The sequence below is a fragment of the Rhinoraja longicauda genome, chromosome 3 (genome assembly GCF_053455715.1).
Source record: "Rhinoraja longicauda isolate Sanriku21f chromosome 3, sRhiLon1.1, whole genome shotgun sequence".
NCBI lineage: Eukaryota > Metazoa > Chordata > Chondrichthyes > Rajiformes > Arhynchobatidae > Rhinoraja > Rhinoraja longicauda.
Window position 1 is genome coordinate 2,298,266 of NC_135955.1, and position 22,972 is coordinate 2,321,237.

At 46.9% G+C, this 22,972-nt stretch overlaps 1 protein-coding gene across 1 annotated transcript in view; it reads right to left on the reverse strand.

Moving 5' to 3' along the window:
- Positions 1–22,972, reverse strand: part of ccdc152 (coiled-coil domain containing 152) — a 79,225-nt gene that overhangs the window by 47,665 nt on the left and 8,588 nt on the right. Inside the window, exon 2 of the mRNA XM_078431049.1 lies at positions 13,883–13,988. Within this exon, the coding sequence (XP_078287175.1) occupies positions 13,883–13,988 (106 nt within the window). The remainder of the gene's footprint in view (positions 1–13,882; positions 13,989–22,972) is intronic.

A 22,972-nucleotide genomic window follows, 5' to 3' on the forward strand; every position in this document is an offset into this window, starting at 1 on the left:
TCAAATCTACCAAAATCAGCTGATGGCTCGTGCCTTTGTAGTTTGCTTTCTTCAGATTTAAAACACTGGTTACATTCTGAACTAAATCACTTTCAATCTTTATGTATATTTCTAGCACAAATCGGTCATTTCAATTCAATGAAACACACTCCGTTAGCCTATACTGTCCAGGTCTACAGCGGCCCCTAGGCCTATAGTGTCTGGGCCTACAGTGTCCGGGGCTACAGTGTCCGGGCCTGCAGCGCCCACCCAGGCCTAATACGGGACAAGGGCGGTCCAGTACGGGACAAACCAATATACAGGATGCTCTGGCTAATAGAAACATAGAAAATAGGTGCAGGAGGAGGCCATTTGGCCCTTTGAGCCAGCACTGCCATTCATTGTGATCATGGCTGATCATCTACAATCAGTAATGGGACAGTTGGCAACCCTACTTCCTCTTGAGGGCAGCAATGTTTTAATTGAGTGTTGTGCTTCTTTTGTGATGTTACACACTGAATGTTACCAAAATATTTCTTGCCAACAAAGTCCACACACATTCAGCACTGAAAATATTCCTTGTGGAACTTACTTGGAGTAATAAGGTTTAGTTTAAGCCACTGAACTGACTTACCATTCCAAGAAGCACAATGTTAAGTTTCGGATGCAATCTGTGCAACAGGACCGTGTTTACATCATCCAAACCACACGGATACAACCATTATATTGTCAAACTCTCTTGCTCAAGGATCCACCTTCTATCCAGCTTGTCCATGCATCTTTTAATCTCAGTCTTCTGGAGAACGGTCAATTAGAAGTTTCATTTCAGAGCAGCACTTTGCGTTTGCCTGTCGGCCTTTCATTTGGATCCCTCCTTCACACAGCCAAATGTTAGGTTTTTGAAGAGTATGTCAAGTAGGAGAAGAATCACAAGAGGGGATTGTAATACTCAACGGTCAAGAGTCAAGTCAAGGGTGTTTAATCACCACATGTATTTGCAACAGAATAATAAACTTCTTACGTGCTGCACAAAAGTAGCACTAACACAAAAATCATATCTAATGATCAATAACACAAGAAATTACTAACCGTCATACTAGGTAACAATAATAGCGCAATACCAAAGACCATAGTGTAACCAAGAACACAGTCCAATGAAAATCAAAACTGCTGAGGCTGGTGTTATGTAGTGTTCTGAACTGTCGCCCGTTTTCATCAGTCAGTCATGAATAAGGGGACATGGTTACAACATTGGGGCCCAGTCATTTAAAACTGACGTATGGAGAAATGTCTTCTCTTCGAGGATGTTGAAGTGTAAGTGAATGTGTCCGTGATGCTCATTGTACCTGTACCTCACCATATGTGCACGTGACAATAAACACAACGTGACTAGACTTGACTTGAAGGATTGAGGAATCAATGGTTTGGGGAACTAGCACAGACGAGGAGTTGATGCCAGCATAAATCAGCCATGATTCAATTGGGATGGTGGAGGGGGGGGGACATGAGGGTCCATGACCTACCCCTGCTCCTATTTCCTTGAGCAAAACCCAAATTCCTTGTGTCCTTGACTTGAATGGCAGTAGTCATGTAATTCAAGGACACAAGGAAATACGGGCAGGGGTAGGTCAGACAAGAGTTAGTCGTACTTTCTTCACATATGCACGCTGCACGTAGTGAGACCATCTTTCTTATTTGAACACTATCCTTGTCCGGTTAGCCACAATTAAGTGGCACCTCAAGCCATTTGGCTTGAAATACATTTGATTTGAACCTGATCATTAGGCATATAATGAGGCATGTCATTACCACTCCAAAAACGTACAGGTATGTAGGTTAATTGGCTTGGTAAATGTAAAATGTAAAAAATGTCCCTTGTGGGTGTAGTATATGCACTATAGGATAGTATTAATGTGCAGGGATCGCTGGTCGGCGCGGACTCGGTGGGCCGAAAGGGCCTGTTTCCGCGCTGTATCTCTAAACTTTCCCTTTTGAGTTTGTACAAATATGCTTGCAGATACATGAGAAGGTGTTGCATAAGACGAAAGGCATCTAACTGCTGCCCCAGGCTAATTAAAGGAACAGTCAGAAATAGCTGACTATGGGAAGGACTGCAGCATTGCTGCTTGGAGGCAGGGGTAGAAGGTGCATTACTGATCTCATGGGGGATACTGAAGTTGCACCATAGGTGATTTCAGGGGAGTCACCTGTAACTCTCCATGACATGTTTTCCAATGACCTAAATTATGGAAACTTTTCCAGATTTGTACCACCTACAAACCTCATATTGCTGATCACTACACCTGGGTGCAGGTGGGTTGTCAAAATTTAAAGTACTGATGGACCCAACGCTGACCCTTAGTAGTACAAAAATTAAGTTATCGAGAAGTTGCAGAAGCTTGGTATTTAAACAAATTCAGTCAGTTCCACAAAACAAATTATTGTCAATCTTCACAATGCTGCAACCAGCAATTGGAATATAATGTTAAAAGCCATTTCTCGTTAAATGCTTTGCCTTTTTTTACCAGAATGCTGCCTGGATTAGAGGGTATTAGACAGATATGGATTGTTTTCGCTAGAATGTCGGAGGTTGAGGGGAAGCCTGAAAGACGTATGAGAGGTATAGATGGGGTAGACAGTCTCAAGGTGAAAATGTCAAAGATTAGAGGGCACAGCTTTAAGGTGAGAGGGGTAAAGTTTAAAGGAGATGTGCAAGGCAAGTTTTTTTTACACAGAGAATGGTGGGAGCCTGCAGTGCGCTGCTCAGGGTGGTGGTGGACGTAGATACGATTGTGGTATTCAAGAGGCTTTCAGATAAGTACATGTATAAACTGGGAATGGAAGGGTATGGATCAGATGTGGGCAGATGAGATTAATTTATTTTAGGATTATATTCAGTACAAACATTTCTTGTGTAGAAAGGAACTCCAGATACTGGTAGATACCGAAGACAGACACAAAGTGCTGGAGTAACTCAGCAGGTCAGGCAGCATCTCTGGAGAACATGGATAGGTGACTTTTCACAGAGTGCTGGAGTAACTCAGCGGGTCAGGCAGCATCTGTGGAGAACATGGATAGGTGACTTTTCACAGAGTGTTGCAGTAACTCAGCGGGCCAGGCAGCATCTCTGGAGAACATGGATAGGTGACTTTTCACAGAGTAACTCAGCGGGCCAGGCAGCATCTCTGGAGAAAAAGGTTGAGGGACGCTTTGAGTTGGGACCCTTCTTCAGGACCTTTTCTTGTGCTGTCGTTTTCCATGCTCTACTTATCTTAAATTCTCCTCTCTCAAAAAGGTACACACTAGAATGTAACTCAGTGCTGTATTTCAGGCATTCTTTAGGTTGAGGGGATGATCTTAAGTTACTGCCTTTGCCTAAACTGACAAACTGCACAATTTCTATATTTTTTAATATTGGATTATGGAAACCAACAATAAAAATGGATCCGTTTCTTCAATGGATGTCTGAGAGATACTGAAACTACCGTAATTCTATGATGATTGCACTTGCTGAGACCAACTAACCCTGTAATAACCAGTGGTCAGTTATTAAAGCAGTAACAGAAGAACGCAGCCAATCAACCACTTGAACTCCGTACAGACGGCGCCTGGCGGCACGGTGGTGCAGCGGTAGAATTGCTGCCTTACAGCGAATTCAGCGCCTGAGACTCAGGTTCAATCCTGACTACGGGCGCCGTCTGTACGGAGTTTGTACGTTCTCCCCATGACCTGCGTGGGTTTTCTCCGAGATCTTCGGTTTCCTCCCACACTCCAAAGACTTACAGGTTTATAGGTTAATTGACTGGGTAGAAATTGTCCCTAATGTGTGTAGGATAGTGTTAATGTGCGGGGATCGCTGGGCGGCGCGGACTCGGTGGGCCGAAGGGCCTGTTTCCGTGCTGTATCTCTAAATCTAAAAAATCTGAATCTAAAAACTTGTCCATCAGCGGAACAGCATCTCATATTTTGCTTGGGCCGCTTACAACCCAGTGGTATGAATATTGATTTCTCTACCTTCAAGTAACCTCTAGCTTCTCGTTCTCACCCAACAAACAGCTATCACTGCCCTGTTTCCTTTATCATCGTTACATTTTTGCATATCTTTCATTCATTGTTCTAAATCCCTCTACATCATCGTCTATCTCTCTCGTTTCCCTTTCTCGTGACTCTCAGTCTGAAGAAGGGTCTCGACCTGAAACGTCACCCATTCCTTCTCTCCAGAGATGCTGCCTGTCCCGCTGAGTAACTGCAGCTTTTTGGGTCTACCTGCTGTCAGTCGAAAATTCCATGTAGCCGTTTGCATTTTGGGGAACTTCCAGGTTTAAATACTGATCACATCGATCGATTTAAATCGTGCTTTTTAATGAGATGATTCACAGTCTGCATGAATTCAGACATTTTATACTTCTTCGTGTCTTTTATAATACTGCAAGGTTCTATTGCTGGTCTTTAACCGCTGGTACTTATTAACGAGTATTATTTCTAATTTTTGTAGCTTGTTTTCCAGCTTCTTTACGATCGCTCTCAAGACGTACTCTTTCCACTTGATTTATTCACAAAATGCTGGAGTAACTCAGCAGGTCAGGCAGCATCTCGGGAGAGAAGGAATGGGTGACGTTTCGGGTCGAGACTCTTTCCACTTGAGGCTGGTTGCCCACATATCCAACCACTCAGGCCAATCGATCAATTCATAGAACCAAATATAGTGCTCAGCCTCTCCATTCCCCACTCATTCAACTAAACTACTCTTCATGATAAAAGTCACATAGCTGACAATTACAGTAACAAGAGGGAATGAGGAAGCTAAATTGCAAAGCTGAGGAATGTATTTGGTTGTTACTTAAAAAAAAATGTACAAAAGACATTTGCTTATTTTATCACAATTATATCATTGTCTTACATTTTTTGGGGAGGTGACGAAGTTGAACAATTAGGATAATGCAGAGGATACTGTCCATGTGGATTTTGGTAGAGCATTCGATAAAGTCCCTCGTAGTCGGGCTGTGAGAAGCAGGTAGTGGTGAAAGTATGTTTTCTTGGCTCAAGGTTTGTAACTAGCGATATTCTGCAGGGATCAGCATGAGGACCTCAGTTGTTTGTTGGTGAGTAGGTTTGCAGATGACACCAAAATATGCCGACAGTGGGGAAGGCTGTCAAAGGGTGCAGCAGGCTATAGATCAATCCTACACGTGGGGGAGGAGGAGAAATTGTAGATGGACTTTAGTCCAGGCAAGTATGTCATCTGCAAATTCACTAACCATGCCGTGTACTTTCTCATCCAAATTATTTGTATAACTGACGAACCACGGAACCCAGCACTGGTCCCTGTGGCACACCACAAGTCACAAGCCTCCAGTCAGAGAAACAAACTTCTACTGTCACCCTCTGCTTCCTATTGTTAAACCAATTGTACAAACAATTGGCTAGCCCTCCATGCGATTATGTCAAAGGCCTTGCTAAAGTCCACAGAGACAACGTCCACCCAGCCCTCATCAACCCTTATGGTTATCTCTTCAAAAAACTTCAACAGATTTGTGAGACATGATTTCCTGCACATGAAGGTATACTATCACTAATTAGTCATAGAAACAAGGGCCATTTGGCCCTTCGAGCCAGCCTCATGATTCATTGTGATCATGGCTGATCATCCACAATCAGTAACCCGTGCCTGCCTTCTCCCCATATCCCTTGATTCCACTAGCCCCCAGAGCTCTATCTAACTCTCTTTTAAATTCATCCAGTGAATTGGCCTCCACTGCCCTCTGTGGCAGAGAATTCCACAAATTCACAACTCTCTGGGTGAAAACAAATTCTTCTCACCTCGGTTTTAAATGGCCTCCCCTTCATTCTTAGACTGTGGGCCCTGGTTCTGGACTCACCCAACATTGGGAACATTTTTCCTGCATCTAGCTTGTCCAGTCCTTTTATAATTCTATACGTCTCTATAAGATCCCCTCTCCTCCTTCGAAACTCCAGTGAATACAAGCCCAGTCTTTCCAATCTTTCCTTATATGACAGTCCCACCATCACTGGGATTAACCTTCTAATCCTATGCTGCACTGCCTCAATAGCAAGGACATCCTTCCTCAAATTAGGAGAACCAAAACTGCACACAATACTCCAGATGTGATTTCACCAAGTCCCTGTACAACTGCAGAAGGACCTCTACTCCTATACTCAAATCCTCTCATTATGAAGGCCAACATGCCATTAGCTCTCTTCACTGTCCTTGTCTATCCAAATGCTGACTCCCTCAGAATGTCCTCCAGTGACTTACCACTGATGTCAGGCTCGCCAGTCTGTCCTTGACTTCTCCTTACTGCCCTTCTTAAATAACGGTGCAACGTTAGCCCTCTCCAGTCTTCTGCAACCTTGCCTGTGGCTATTGGTGAAGCAAATATCTCTGCATTTCGTCCCCGACATCCCGTAAGACTGAAGATGCGCTTGATCGGACAGTTGGTCAGACCTCCGACAGTTAGGTATCCACCTTAATGCCCTTTAAGACCACCAATACCTCCACTTTGATTATTCGTATGTGGTCCAAGACATAACAACTCATTTACCTCTGTTCCTCAGCTTTTGTGATTTTCTCCAGTATAAACTGATGAAATATTGATTTAAATTCTTTCCCATCTCCTATCGCTCTACATGTAGATGGCTATGGCAATCTTTAAGGGGACCTGTTCACTCTCAAGCGACCCCTTTATTCTTAATATACCTGCAGAATCTGTTGGGGGTTTCCTATACCTTGACTGCCATCTCATGCCCTCTTTTTACCCTCCTGATTTCTGATTAAGTGTAACTGCCTAAATCTGACATAACATAACATAACATAACAACACTTTATTGTCATTCGGCACAACACTGAACGAAATTTCAGCAGTCACAAAACACAGCAAAAAGAAAAAAAACACAGGACACCCGACCCCAACACAAACATCCATCACAGTGACTCCAAACACCCCCTCACTGTGATGGAGGCAACAAAACTTCCCCTCTCTTCCCCCCGCACCCACGGACAGACAGCTCGACCCCTACCGAGGCAAACGACACGCACAGCCCCCGCAAGAGGATGCAAGGCCCCGCGGCCGAGCCGCCCCGGGCACCGAAACGTCCCGCGGCCGCACCGGGCGATGTTAAGTCCAGCGGCCGAGCCGCACCGGGCACCGAAACGTCCCACGGCCGAGCCGCACCGGGCACCGAAACGTCCCGCGGCCGAGCCACACCGGGCGATGTTAAGTCCCGCAGCCGAGCCGCGCCGGGCACTGAAACGTCCTGCAGCCGAGCCGCAACGGGCACTGAAACGTCCCGCGGCCGAGCCGCACCGGGCGATGTTAAGTCCAGCGGCCGAGCCGCACCGGGCACTGAAACGTCCCGCGGCCGAGCCGCACCGGGCACCGAAACGTCCCGCGGCCGAGCTGCACCGGGCGATGTTAAGTCCAGCGGCCGAGCCGCACCGGGCACTGAAACGTCCCGCGGCCGAGCCGCGCTGGCGATGTTAAGTCCAGCGGCCAAGCCGTGCCGGGCACCGAAACGTCCCGCGGCCGAGCCACACCGGGCGATGTTAAGTCCCGCAGCCGAGCCGCGCCGGGCACTGAAACGTCCCGCAGCCGAGCCGCAACGGGCACTGAAACGTCCCGCGGCCGAGCCGCACCGGGCGATGTTAAGTCCAGCGGCCGAGCCGCACCGGGCACTGAAACGTCCCGCGGCCGAGCCGCACCGGGCACCGAAACGTCCCGCGGCCGAGCTGCACCGGGCGATGTTAAGTCCAGCGGCCAGCGGCACTGAAACGTCCCGCGGCCGAGCCGCGCTGGCGATGTTAAGTCCAGCGGCCAAGCCGTGCCGGGCACCGAAACGTCCCGCGGCCGAGCCGCACCGGGCACTGAAACGTCCCGCGGCCGAGCCGCGCTGGCGATGTTAAGTCCAGCGGCCGAGCCGCACCGGGCACTGAAACGTCCCGCGGCCGAGCTGCGCCGGCGATGTTAAGTCCCGCAGCCGAGCCGCGCCGGGTGATGGAAGGCCCCGCGGGCGAGCTGTGCCCCGGGGAAGAGACCTAATAAAAGAAAGGTTTCCCCCCGCCCCACCCCACCCCCCCACACCCCACACCCCCACCACACATACACAGCCAAAAACAGAAACAAAAACCATCCCAACACCGACACAACCAACAACAAAAAAAAGAAAAAAAGACAACAGACTGCCAGAGAGCCGCAGCCGTTAGGCGCAGCCAACTCCTCCCATACCCTCTTTCATATGCCTCTTTCTTATTCCTGGCTGGAGCCTCGATATCTCTCTTTAAACTGGGTTCCCTTGCCTTTCACCCTCAACGGCAATAAACTGTCCCTGAACTCTTGACATTGCACTTTTAAAAGCCTCCCACTTGCTAAACGTCCCTTTACCTGCAAATAGTTTCACCCAATTCTTTGATAGTTCCACCTAATGGCTCCAAAATTAGCCTTGTCCCAATTTAGGACCTTCTTTCTCCATAACTACTTTAAAATTAACAGAATTATGGTCACTAGTCTCGAGGTGCTCCCCACTGTCACCCCAGTCACTTGCACTAACCTGCTCCCCAAGATGAGGTCCCATGATTGAAAGAGGATTTGAGTACAGGAACAAGCACATCTTGCCACAGTGTAGAGGGCTTTGGTGAAAGCCCAGTTGGAGTCCAGTGTGCAGTGTTTCCCTCCTCATGAGGAAGTAAGTACGTTCTTGTCATGGAGGTTGCAACAAAGGTTTACTCGACTGATTGCTGTGAAGGCAGGACTGCCATACGGGGAGAGATTGGATTGTTTAGGCTTACATTCACCGCAGTACAGAAGAATGAGAGGAAACCTACAAAATTCTTACAATACCAACAGACCAGAAGCGGGGAGGATGACTGCACAGTACACCACCCATGGCCTCAGGATACAGGGTATGCCATCTAGAACTGAGATCAATGCCACTGAGTGCAGGGAAGATTTACGTGGATGTTGCTAGGAATTAAAGGCTTGAGCTGCAGGGCGAGGTTGGATAGTGTTAATGTTCCTTGGAGTGCGGTAGGCTGAGGGGCACAAAATCATGAATAGGTAGCACAAAATGCTGGAGTAACTCAGCAGGTCAGGCAGCATCTAGGAGAGAGGGAATGGATAGGTAGGATGAATGCACAGAGTATTTTCTTCAGAGTTGAGGATTCAAGAACCAGAGGACATAGGTTTAAGGTGAGAGGGGAAAGGGGGCAATCTTTTCACAGAGGATGATGGGTGTATGGAACGCGCTGCCAGAGGAGGTAGTTGAGGCAGGTACTATAACAACACTTAAAAGACATTTGGATAGAGACATTGTTAGGAAAGCTTTCAGGTGATATGGACCAAGCACGGGCAAATGGGACTAGCGTAGATGGGGCAGCTTGGTCAGCATGGATGAGTTTGTGTGTGTGACCCTCTAAGGAGAAATTTATTGTGGATAACAGGGGTGATTTTCAAAGCAGTCACCCACTCTACATTTGGTTCCTCCAAAGTAGGTAATCAAATGTAGGTCTCCACAGTGTGAATGATGAACACAGTATGAAGAAGTGAAAGAGAACTATTTCTACACTCAGGAAGAGCATTACGGTCCTTGGATTATTGGAGTAAAAGTACAGCTGTTGCATCTCCTGCGGTTGCATGGGCAGGTACTTTTAGAGGCTTGTAAGTATTGATCATACTGATCATTCCACTGCCTTTTGTAGAGTTCACTCATCTGTATTATACATTCCCTTTGTTTCCATCACACACCTGCACACCCCATTTCTCTCCACAAATCCTCCATTCTCCCAACCACCACACATCCTCAACTTTAAAAAATGCTTGTCTTTAACCTCTCCAGCTTTGATGAAAAGTAGTTGACTGGAAATGTTAGCTCCGTTTCTTCCAGATGTCATTTGACCTGCTGAGTATTATCCGCATTGAGCATCCTAGCTCTTCTTTCTTCAGATGTTAATACTTTGTTGTTTATAAGTCATAAAGAAGAATTGGGCCATTCGGCCCATCGTCTAATCCGCCATTCAATCATGGCTGATCTATCTTTCCCCCTCAACCTATTCTCCTGCCTTCTCCCCATAAACCTTGACACCCATATTAATCAAGAATCTGTCAATCACTGCCTTAAATACCCAATGTGTGTGGCAATCAATTCCACAGATTCACCACCCTCTGACTAAAGAAATTCCTCCTCATCTCCTTTCCAAAGGTACGTCCTTTTATTCTGAGGCTCTGCCCTCTGGTCCTGGACTCTCCCATTAGTGGAAACATCCTCTCTGCATCCACTCTATCCAAGCTCTGGCTCTTTCTGGTTAATTCTGGCTCTTTATTTTATAATATCTCAGTTGGATAGTTAGCTGTATGGAGGTTCACACCTGCAAACAAGGTCTGCTCTAGCTAGACTGTCTTAAAACAATTTATGAAAAACAAGATGTTCCAGGGTTAGCATTTTCTAATCAGGACAGATTGTACACTCCTTCAAGTACAAGCCTCAAAGCAATTTACAAAAATTGGCTCAGATCATTGGGGTAAAGTGCATTTAATAGCTTTACTGTTCTGTCTGATTAAAACTGTCTCTTCACCACATGACAATTATTTTTCTGTTCCTTTTTACTCTTTTGGTAATTATTTTAATGGTACCAGGGTGAAGACTGAGTGTTGCTAATTGCTTAGAGCATAGTGAACAGCCCATGCGATGCCTGTCCTCCACATAAAACTCTCTCAATTTAATCCTTCTATTCTTTTCTCCCTCATTAACTTATCTATATCCTGTAAAATGTATCCTTCTGACACGTCTCAACTTCTGTCACTAACAGATCTGCTTGCAACAGTCAGTCTGTCTGTCTGTCTGTCTGTCTGTCTGTAAAACTCTTGGTTTGTTTGTGTGTATATGTTTATGTGTTTATGTGTTTACCATGCCCTCCACACAGCCAAAACGGTACACGATAGCGCGACCTATCCTTTGGCCCACCTTACTCACCATTGTCCTGGGGACCCATTAAAACAAGTTTCATTGAAATTGGTGTTATATTTTTGAAGTTAGAGAGATTTTAAAGTTTAAAAATGACCTTTTAAGCTGATTTCATGATGATCTTCAGCGTGTGACGTCACGATGGGACCTGCACGAGTGCCAGCCAATGAGGGAGGGGGGCCAGGGAGTCACGGCCAATAAACTGACTTTAACAAATGCGCTCCCCCCCCCCCCCACCCCCGGAGAACCAGCGGGAGGACCGCCGCCCATCCCGGCATGCCTTGCACCTGCCCTTCCCCCAAAGAGGATGGACGCTGGCAGGACGGCCGTTCTCCAGCTGCTGGCTACTGCGATGGCCGCCCGGGGCCGGGGTGAATCGCTCCCTCTCCCCTTTCCTCTCCCCCCTCGCCCGCACCCAGCCCCGGTTGAGATTCCAAGCAGGAGGCAGGTAGTCGTCATCCCCGTCGTCTCATCGTTTACCTCCGTCTCCTCCAGCACCCGCTTCAACTGACGGTGTCGTCGAGTCCCTGCTCCCGCCTGGGCACAGTGCCCCAGACCATCACCGGACTACAACCCCCAGTGGACAGCCTCTTCTCCTCCTCCTGCCTCTCCTCCAGCGTCCGCTTCGACAACTCCAACAAAAATGGCGGCCGCTCTCCTTCTCCTCCTCCTCCCGCTCCACCATCTTGTGCGCGCCTCCCTCCGCCGCGCTGCCCGCTGGGAGGTGTAGTCCCAGCTCTCCCCCCCCCCCCCACCCCAGCGCACCGGACAATCATCGGACTATAACCCCACCGCACGCACAAACATACACGCACACACACACAGGGTAATAATATAGTATAATATAACAATTATAATACTTTAAATATAATAATGTAAGAATATTAAATGTTATACTGTATCTCTTTCAATATATATTAATCTCTTGCAGGGGAGTGCGATGTGGGGGGTCAGACTGATGCCCGGGTTGAGGGACGGGAGGGGGGTGGGGGTAGTGGAAGTGGGGAGTGGGGGTGGGGTGTGGGGTGGAGGAGGGGAGTGGAGGGGGGGAGTGGAGGGCGATGGGTGAGTGGGGGAGAGGGGGGGAGGGGAGGGGGATGGGGGAGTGAAGGGATGGGAGTGGGGGTGTGTGGGAGGGGAGTGGGGGTGGGGGGAGGGGGAAGTGAGGGTGTGGGAGGGGGAGTGGGGGGAGGGGAATGGGGGTGGGGTAGGGGGGTGGAGTGCGTGAGTGGGGGAGGAGGGGGGGATAAGGGGGATTGAGTAGGGGGGTGAGGGTCCTACACCAATACAGGAAGGCTTTGGGTCCACGGCTCGCTCTGGCTGCAGCCCTGGCGCCACGGGACTGAGGTGAGTGACACCCTCTCTCCTTCCCTGTCCCCCCTCTATAAGGAATGGGCCCAATGGGTCCACTTGGTCTAGTCTCACATACAACACAAATAAAATTTCTTCCCAAACCTACCATCTATAAATCCCAGCGCTGCTGCAACATGGATTAGATAAACTTTCTTTACAATGTCCCATCAAACATTCTTAGAGCAACTATCATAGGAATTAAATTAAGAAAAAAGCTCTCCCCACTTGTTTTGTCAAATAAACCCAAGGCAGGGAACAACATGGATTTGAAAAATAAACTTTCTGTGAACAAAGTGACTGCAGATACTGTAACATTGAGCAAAAACAAAGTTCTGAAGGTACTCAAGAGGATCAGGCAGCGTCTGTGGAGGGAAATGAACAAATGACATTTCGGGTCAGGACCTCTGATTTGAAACTTCACCTGCCCATTTTCCTCCACAGATGCTGTCTGACCAGCTGAGTACTTCCAAAATTCTTTTAAAACACATTTGGACAGGTATTTAGTTAAAACAATAATGAGTGCTAATAATTCTTGAGGTGGGCTGAAAAACTGGTGCCAGAAGTAGTTTGGGGTATTGAGATACAGCGCGGCAACAGGCTCTTCGGCCCACCGGGTTAGCACCAACCAGCGATCCCCGCACATTAACATTATCCTTCACACACTAAGGGCAATTTACACTTATACCAAGCACATGGATGGGCAGACATTTCATGTTAAATGCAAAGTTGCAGGCCCAAAGATTCTACAACTGAGATTTTGAAAGTGCGGTAGAATTGAATTAGGATACCGCTTTTTTTCTGGAACTGGACAAAACGTTGGGTTTCAGCAGGGAAAAGAGTGATTATGGATAGAGAGCAACAATGTATTCAGAGAGGGCTTATCGCTGATTCAATTTTTCAAGAAGGCGACACAATGTATTTAGGATAATAATAGCAATTCACACTGACCTACTCAGCACCACATTTTAAAATGCCTCTCCCATCACATAAATTGCTGTGTGGTATATAAAATCATTTTTATTGAATACTGGAACATTTTATGTTTTACCATTCTAAGCTAACCTTTTCACGTTTGTGACTGAAGTTATCAGATTGGTTTATCTCACATACATCCGATATTTAGGATTCAAACTGTGTTACCTTTTATCAGTTTAGTTTAGTTTATTTTAGAAATACAGCATGGAAAGAGGCCTATTGGCCCAACACGACCTCGCCCGTACACTAGTTCTATGTTATCCTAGTTTCGCATCCTACACACCAGGGGTGATTTACAGAAGCCAATTAATCTTCAAACCCATACATCTTTGGGATGGGGGAGGAAACTGAAGCACCCGGAGAAAACCCACACAGTCACAGGGAGAACGTGCGAACTGACATAGACAGCACCCGAGGTCAAGATTGAATATGGGTCTCTGGTGCTGTAAAGCAAAAACTCTACCGCTGCACCGCCCCGGAATGAGAGAATCAGATGGGTTTTGTTGTAAAGGTCATGAAGGAATTATTCAATAAAGATGCTTGAGGGAAAATTGAACCAAAGATTGCAAATAAATGAAGCATTTCCATCACACCTAGTTACCTTCTTTCCAACAGTTTTCTTTAGTCTGTGTCAGTTTCACCAAACGATTGGCTTCCTCCAGTTGAATTTCCAGGAGACTGTTTTTCCCCTGAATTTCAGCTATTTTCTAGGACAAGTAAATGAAATGTTTACTGGTAACACTGGCTTGACATTATATATCCTAGTTATGAATAGACATAGAACCTGTGTACACACTGGTTGATGATAATCTGCTTGAGCTAAATATATTGCACTTAAACATTATGAACAACTGCTTTGGTGCGAGATCAATGAAGTATTTGAAAGTGGATTCAGGGTGACAAGTCTAAGTTTAAGAAACACGAAGCACATATAGGTCGCTCAGCTGTGAGTATAAAGTCACCCCCAAAATGAACAAACCTCAAATAGACTCACAGGCCCTTCGGCCCACTTTGTCCATGCTGACCAAGTTGGCATTCTGGGTTTATCCCACGTGCCTGGGACTGACCATGATTGTTTCCCCATGAAAGATTGACTGCACAATGGATTTCTGGCAAAAGTATTAACTTTGTACTAATTTACTCTTTCATAAAACAGGAGGTTACACATAAAGTGGAAATGGACATTGGTCTGAGTAAATTTCTGTTAAATCTTAAATGTGTAGAATTGTTACAACACAGCAGGAGAACATTTGGCTCATCCAGTCTACACTAGTTCTAACCTCTTCAACATTTGTACCTCTGCTTTCATTCAGTGATCACTGCAATATCATCCAATAAATCCCAGTACATGCAACGGGATGCGTAGGAAGGAAGTGCAGATGCTGGTTCACACCGAAGATAGACACAAAACTCGGTAACTCAGTGGGACCGGCAGCATCTCTGGAGAGAAGGAATGGGTGACGTTTCGGATCAAGAAAACTCTGAAGAAACATCACCCATTCCTTCCCTCCAGAGATGCTGCCTGCCGCGCTGAGTTACTACACCCTATTATTGTCTATTTTTGAAGTAACGGAGTGATTGAGACATTGCACAGCAAGGTAATGTGTCACCTCCCTTTTAACAATCTGTGCTCCAGAACCTGCTGCGCCTAAACTATTCTGGTACATCCACAACGCTGGCATCACTCAATGATGTGGAAAATTGTCCAAGTATATCATGTCTACAAGAAGCAGGACAAATCCAAATTGCCCATTTACTGCCCCATTAGTCTCCTCTCAATGGGCAAAGTGAAGGAAGGGATGAACGATGGTGCTATTAAGCAGCTTTTGCTCCGGGATAATCTGCTTACAGAAGCCCAATTTACACAAATCCAAAGTCACTCAATTCCTGACCATATTGCAGCCTTGGTCCAAACATGGACAGAAGAGGTGAACTCCAGCGGTGAGGTGAGAAGAACTGCCCTTGACATCAAGGCAGCTTTTGATTGCGAATGGTATTGAGAAGCCCAGGCTACCCAGTCAATGGGAATGGAAGGGAAACCTTCCACTGGTTTCAATCATGCCCAGCACAAAGGAAGATGGTTGTGTTACATAGAAACAGAAAATAGGTGCAGGAGGAGGCCATTTGGCCCTTCGAGCCAGCACTGCCATTCATTGTGATCATACTGATCATCCACAATCAGTAACCTGTGCCTGCCTTCTCCCCATATCCCTTGATTCCACTAGCCCCTAGAGCTCTATCTAACTCTCTTTTAAATTCATCCAGTGAATTGGCCTCCACTGCCTTCTGTGGCAGAGAATTCCACCAATTCACAACTCTCTGGGTGAAAAAGTTTCTTCTCACCTCAGTTTTAAATGGCCTCCCCTTTATTCTTAGACTGTGGCCCCTGGTTCTGGACTCCCCAACATTGGGAGCATTTTTCCTGCACCTAGCTTGTCCAGTCCTTTTATTATTTTATATGTCTCTATAAGATCCCCTCTCATCCTTCTAAACTCCAGTGAATACAAGCCTAGTCTTTCGAATCTTTCCTCATATTACAGTCCCTTCATCCCAGGGATTAACCTCGTGAACCTACGCTGCACTGCCTCAATAGCAAGGACGTCCTTCCTCAAATTAGGAGACCAAAACTGCACACAATACTCCAGATGTGGTCTCACCAGGGCCCAATACAACTGCAGAAGGACTTCTTTGCTCCTGTACCCAAATCCTCTCATTATGAAGGCCAGCTTTCTTCACTGCCTACTGTACCTGCACGCTTACCTTCAGTGAATGGTGTACAAGGATACCAAGGTCTCTTTGCACTTCCCCATTACCTAATCTGACACCATTGAGATAATAATCTGCCTCCTTATTTTGGCTGCCAAAGTGGATAACCTCACATTTATCTACATTATACTGCATCTGCCATGCATCTGCCCACTCACTCAACCTGTCCATGTCACCTTGCAACCTCCTAACATCCTCTTCGCAGTTCACACTGCCACCCAGCTTTGTGTCATCCGCAAACCTGCTAGTGTTACTTCTAATTCCATCATCCAAATCATTAAGTGTAAGAAAAAAACAGCAGATGCTGGTACAAATCGAAGGTATTTATTCACAAAATGCTGGAGTAACTCAGCAGGTCAGGCAGCATCTCAGGAGAGAAGGTGTAAGAAAATAACTGCAGATGCTGGTACAAATCGAAGGTATTTATTTCACAAAATAAGCCTATAAGCCAAAATAGGCCTATGTTAACCTTCATTGACTTATCTGCATGATCTTGCTCGACACAAAATGTTGGAGTAACTCAGCGGGACAGGCAGCATCTCTGGAGAGAAGGAATGGGTGACGTTTCGGGTCGAGACCCTTCTTCAGACTGATGTCAGGGGGGTGGGACAAAGGATATAGGTGGAGAGAGGAAGATAGAGGGAGAACTGGGAAGGGGAGGGGAAGAGAGGGACAAAGGAACTATCTAAAGTTGGAGAAGTCAATGTTCATACTGCTGGGCTGCAGGCTCTTTGTCGGGTACGTCGAACAATCCCTGTTCAGGACGTACACTGGCCCCATCCCAGAACTCTACCTCCGCTACATCGACGACTGCATTGGTGCTACCTCTTGTACCCATGCAGAACTCACTGACTTCATACACTTCACTTCCAATTTCCATCCTGCCCTTAAATATACCTGGACTATCTCCGACATCTCCCTAACGTTTCTGGACCTCACCATCTCCACCACAGGAGACAGACTAGTGACTGACATCTACTATAAACCCACTGACTCGCATAGCTATCTGGACTACACTTCTTCTCACGCTGTCTCCTGCAAAAAGTCTATCCCCTACTCCCAATTCCTCCGTCTACGCCGCATCTGCGCCCGGGATGAGGTGTTTCTCACTAGGGCATCAGAGACGTCCTCATTCTTCAGGAAACGGGGCTTCCCCTCTTCCATTATAGATGAGGCTCTCACTAGGGTCTCTTCTACATCCCGCAGCTCCGCTCTTGCTCCCCCTCCCCCCATTCGTAACAAGAACAGAATCCCCCTTCCACCCCACCAGCCAGCGTATCCAACAAATCATCCGTCAACATTTCCGTCACCTACAACGGGATCCCACCACTGGCCACATCTTCCCATCCCCTCCCCTTTCTGCGTTCCGCAGAGACCGCTCCCTCCGTAACTCCCTGGTCCTCTCGTCCCTTCCTACCCAAACCACCCCATCCCCGGGCACTTTCCCCTGCAACCGCAGGAGATGCAACACCTGTCCCTTTACCTCCCCCCTCAACTCCATCCAAGGACACAAACAGTCTTCCCAGGTGAGACAGAGGTTCCCCTGCACCTCCTCCAACCTCATCTATTGCATCCGCTGCTCCAGATGTCAACTTATTTACATCGGCGAAACCAAACGCAGGCTCGGCGATCGTTTCGCTCAACACCTTCGCTCAGTCCGCCTTAACCAAGCTGATCTCCCGGTGGCTGAGCACTTCAACTGCCCCACCCACTTCCAGTCTGACCTTTCTGTCATGGGTCTCCTCCAAAGCCATAGTGAGGCCCACCGGAAATTGGAGGAACAGCACCTCATATTTCGCTTGGGCAGCTTGCAGCCCAGCAGTATGAACATTGACTTCTCCAACTTTAGATAGTTCCTCTGTCCCTCTCTTCCCCTCCCCCTTCCCAGATCTCCCTCTATCTTCCTGTCTCCACCTATATTCTTCCTTTGTCCCGCCCCCCTGACATCAGTCTGAAGAAGGGTATCGACCTGAAACGTCATCCATTCCTTCTCTCCTGAGATGCTGCCTGACCTGCTGAGTTACTCCAGCATTTTGTCATCGAAATCATTAATATATATTGTAAATAGTTGCGGCCCAGCACCGAGCCTTGCGGCACTCCACTCGCCACTAACTGCCATTCTGAAAAGAGCCCGTTTATTCCTACTCTTTGCTTCCTGTCTGCAAACCAATTCTCTATCCATGTCAATACCCTAACCCCAATACCATGTGCTCTAATTTTGCTCACTAACCTTATCAAAGGCTTTCTGAAAGTCTACATACACTACATCCTCTGGCTCTCCTTCATCCATTTTACTTGTCACATCCTCAAAAAATTCCAGAAGATTAGTCAAGCATGATTTCCCCTTCATAAATCCATGTTGACTTGGACCAATCCTTTTACCGCTATCCAAATGCACTGTTATTACCTCTTTAATAGACTCCAGCATCTTTCCCACCACCGAAGTCAGGCTAACTGGTTTGTAATTCCCCGTTTTCTCTCTCGCTCCTTTCTTGAAAAGTGGGAAATCTTTAGCTACCCTCCAATCCACAGGAACTGATCCTGAATCCATTGAACATTGGAAAGTGATCACCAATGCGTCCACGATTTCTTGCGCCACCTCCTTGAGTACCCTGGGATACAGACTATCAGGCCCTGGGGATTTATCAGCCTTCAGTCTCAACTTAGTTGGAAGTCAATCATCTCAGCCACAGGACATCTCAGCTGGAGATCCTCGGCGTCATGTGCGAGGACCAATCATCTTCAGCTGCTCCATCAATGACCTTCCTTCAATGGTCAGGTCGGAGGTTGGGATGTTCACTGATGTTTGCACAATGATAGCACCATTCAACACTCCTTAGATAATGAAGCCGTCACATCCAGATGCAGTAAACCCCAGATCAATATCCAGGCCCGGGCTTATAGTTGGCAAGTGACATTTGCCAGACAATGATAGTATCTAGCAAGAGAAAATCCAGCCCTCCCCCCTGACATTCACTAAATCCCACACTATCAACACCCTGAGAGTTACCATTGACCAAAAATGGTGGTGGAGCAGCCATATACACACAAGAGCAAGTGAGAGGCTGGGAATGTTGTGTGAGTGACTCATGTCAAATCCCCAAAGCCTGTCCACCATCTCCAAGGCTAGAGTTGGGAGTGTGATGGAACTCTCTCCACTTGCGAGGACAAGGGCAGTTCCAACAGCACTCACAAAGATTGACACCACGCAGGACACCCGCTCGATAGGCACCCCGTCTACAACCATGACTGACGCACAGAAGCAACAGCCTGTATCCTCTATAGGATGTACTGCAGCAACTCACCAAGACGTCTGAGACGAGAACCCAAACCCACCATCTCTGCCAGCTAAAAAGACTAGGACTGCAAAAGCACATGGAACTGCAGATGCTGCTTTACAAAAATAGACACAAAGTGCTGGAGTAACTCACTGGGTCGGGCAGCATCTCTGGAGAACATGGATAGGTGATTTTTCCTGTCAGGAAACCTTCTTCAGATTGGTTTTAGTTGGGGGGGGAGAAAGTTGGAAGAAAGTTGAGGGTGGGACAAAGTCTGCCAAGTGATGGGTGGAATACAGGTGAGGGGGTCTTGATTGGCTGATAATTGGACAAAGGTCAGAGATGAAGACAAAGAAGTCGTGAGATAAGAGAAGCGGAGTGAAATGTGAAGTTAGAGGAAGGAATATAGGTGCAAGGTTTCAGGGAGGGGGGGAAGAGGAGAATGGGTACACATCCAGATGGGCTACAGGACAGAGAGGGGGGGGGGGGAAATGGGAGAATTGTTTGCGGGTTCGTTATCTAAAACTGGAGAATTCAGTGTTCATACTGTTGGGTTGTAAACTACCTGAGAAGAACATGAGGTGCTGTTCCTCCAGTTTGCGTGTGGCCTCAATCTAACAATGGAGGAGGCCCAGGCCAGAAAGGTCAGTATGGGAAGGGGAAGAGGAGTTAAAATAGTTAGCAACCGGGAGATACTTTAGGAGTATGTGTTGGGCGAAACGGTCGCAGAATCTATGGTTGGTCCCGGCGATGTAAAGAAGGCCATAGTGGGAGCACCAATCACAGTAGATGAAGTTAGAGAAGGTGCTTGCAAATCTCAATCTCACCTAGAAGGGCTTCTGGAGTCCTTGGATGGATGTGAGGTAGGAGGTATAGGGCCAGGTGTTGCATCTCCTGAGGTTGCAGGGAAAGTACCTGGGGAGGGGGTGGTTTGAGGGGGAAAGGATGACAAAAAGCGGGGGACATCACCACCACCATATGGATGGTGCTCTCTAAGCCTGATAATATCCTGACTTGCAAATATGTCACCCCTGGTGCTCCAACTGCGGCCTGCGGACCTTAACATCGCAGAGCTCGTAGTGTCGGGTTGAGACCGGTCGGGAGCTCCGAAAGACGCACGACGTCGACTGGTCCCGACCCGGGGTAGATCGCCCGGCGCGGGGGAGCTGAGATCCACCCCCCCCCAGATGCAGGAGCTGGATCGCCCCGACGAGGAAGGCCAACCATCGGCTACGAGAGTCAAGATCGTCCCGTCAACGGAAGGTTAGAGGCCCTCGACCGCTGGAGGACAAAGAGGGGGGAGATTGAACTTTTTTTTGCCTTCCATCACAGTGAGGAATGTGATGGATGTCACTGTGGTGGATGTTCATGTTAAAATGTATTTTGTGCGTCCTGTTGCTTTTTATTGTTATTTTTATTTTTATTGTATGGCAAATGAAGTTCTTCGCATGTTGCAAAACATACTTGGCTAATAAAGTATTATTGTGATTGTGGTTGTGATTGCGTTCCTTCAAATTCCTGGATCAAAATCCTGAACTTCCCCCTTAACACAGCATTGTGATGCACCTACATCTCAAGACAGTTCACCACCAACATCTCAAGAGCATATCGGGATGAGCAATTAAATGCTGGTTCAGACTGTGAAGCTCACATCTATTGAATAAATAGAAAAAATGTATTACATGGAAACATAGAAAATAGGTGTAGGAGGAGGCCATTTGACCCTTTGAGCCAGCACCGCCATTGATCGTGATCATGGCTGATCATCCACAATCAGTAGCCTTATCCCCATATCCCTTGATTCCACTAGCCCCCAGAACCCTATCCAACTCTCTATTGCCTGACAAAGATGGCGAGATGAGCAGCGAACCAAAAAAAAGAGCTATTAATTCAAGCCAAACGTTGCACTGTCAGAGGTCAGCATTGTGACAAAACAATTGCCTTCAAGGAAATGCAAACCAACTGAGATGTTGAATCTATGATTGTGAAAACTCTTTTAAAGAAAAAAAAAAGCAGGCTTGTTTGAAGGGAGCTCATAAGTAAAGTGGTAATGTCACTAACTGTACAGTGCATTCAGAAAGTATTTACACCCCTTCACTTTTTCCACATTTTGTTACGTTACAGCCTTATTTTAAAATGGATTAAAAAAAAAAAATTTAATCATCAATCTACACACAATACCCCAGAATGAAGAAGCGAAAACAGATGTTTAGAAATTTTTGCAAATTAAAAAGAAATAACTGAAATATCACATCTACTTAAGTATTCAGACCCTTTGCTATGACACAAAATTGAGCTTAGGTTCATCCTGTTTCCATTGATTATCCTTGAGATGTTTCTACAACTTGATTGGAGTCCACTAGTGGTAAATTAAATTGATTGGACATGATTTGGAAAGGCTCACACCTGTCCATATAAGGTCCCACAGTTGACAGTGCATGTCGGAGCAAAAACCAAGCCATGAAGATGAAGGAATTGTCCCTAGACCTCCAAGACACGATTGTGTCGAGATACAGATCTGGGGAAGGGTATAAAACAATTTCTGCAGTATTGCAGGTCGCGAAGAGCACAGTGGCCTCTGTCATTCTTAAATGGATGAACTTTGGAACCACCAGGACTCTTCATAGTGCTGGCCGCTCGGCCAAACTGAGCAATCTGGGGAGATGGGCCTTGGTCAGGGAGGTGACCAAGAACCCGATGGTCACTCTGACAGAGTTCCTCTGTGAAGATGGGAGAACCTTCCAGAAGGATATCTATATCTGCAGCACTCCACCAATCAGGCCTTTATGGTAGAGTGGCCAGACGGAAGCCACTCCTCAGTAAAATGCACATGACAGCCCGCTTGGAGTTTGCCAAAAGACACCTAAAGGACTCTCAGACCATGAGAAACAAGATTCTCTGGTCTGATGAAACCAAGATTGAACTCTTTGGCCTGAATGCCAAGCGTCACGTCTGGAGGAAACCAGGCATCTGGCCAATACCATACCTACGGTGAAGCATGGTGGTGGCAGCATCATGCTGTGGGGATGTTTTTCAGCGGCAGGAACTGGGAGATGAACGATGAACGAGGGAAAGACGAACGGAGCAAAATACAGAGAGATCCTTGATGAAAACCTGCTCCAGAGCGTTCTGGACCTCAGACTGGGGCAGAGGTTCACCTTCCAACAGGGCAACGACCCTAAGCACACAGCCAAGACAACGCAGGAGTGGCTTCGTGACAAGTCTGTGAATGTCCTTGAGTGGCCCAGCCAGAGCCCGGACTTAAACCCGATCGAACATCTCTGGAGGGACCTGAAAATAGCTGTGCATCGATGTTCCCCATCCAACCTGACAGAGCTTGAGAGGATCTGCAGAGAAGAATGGGAGAAATTACCCAAATACAGGTGTGCCAAGCTTGTAGCGTCATACCCTAGAAGACTTGAGGCTGTAATCGTTGCCATAGGTGCCTCAACAAAGTACTGAGTAAAGGGTCTGAATATTTATGTAAACATAATATTTCAGTTATTTCTTTTTAATTACTTTGCAAAAATTTCTAAACACCTGTTTATGCTATTATGGGGTTCCACATGGAAGGTTGATTAAGAAGGTTAAATCGTTGGGTATTAATAGTGAGGTTGCAAGATGGATTCAACAATGGCTGAATGGGA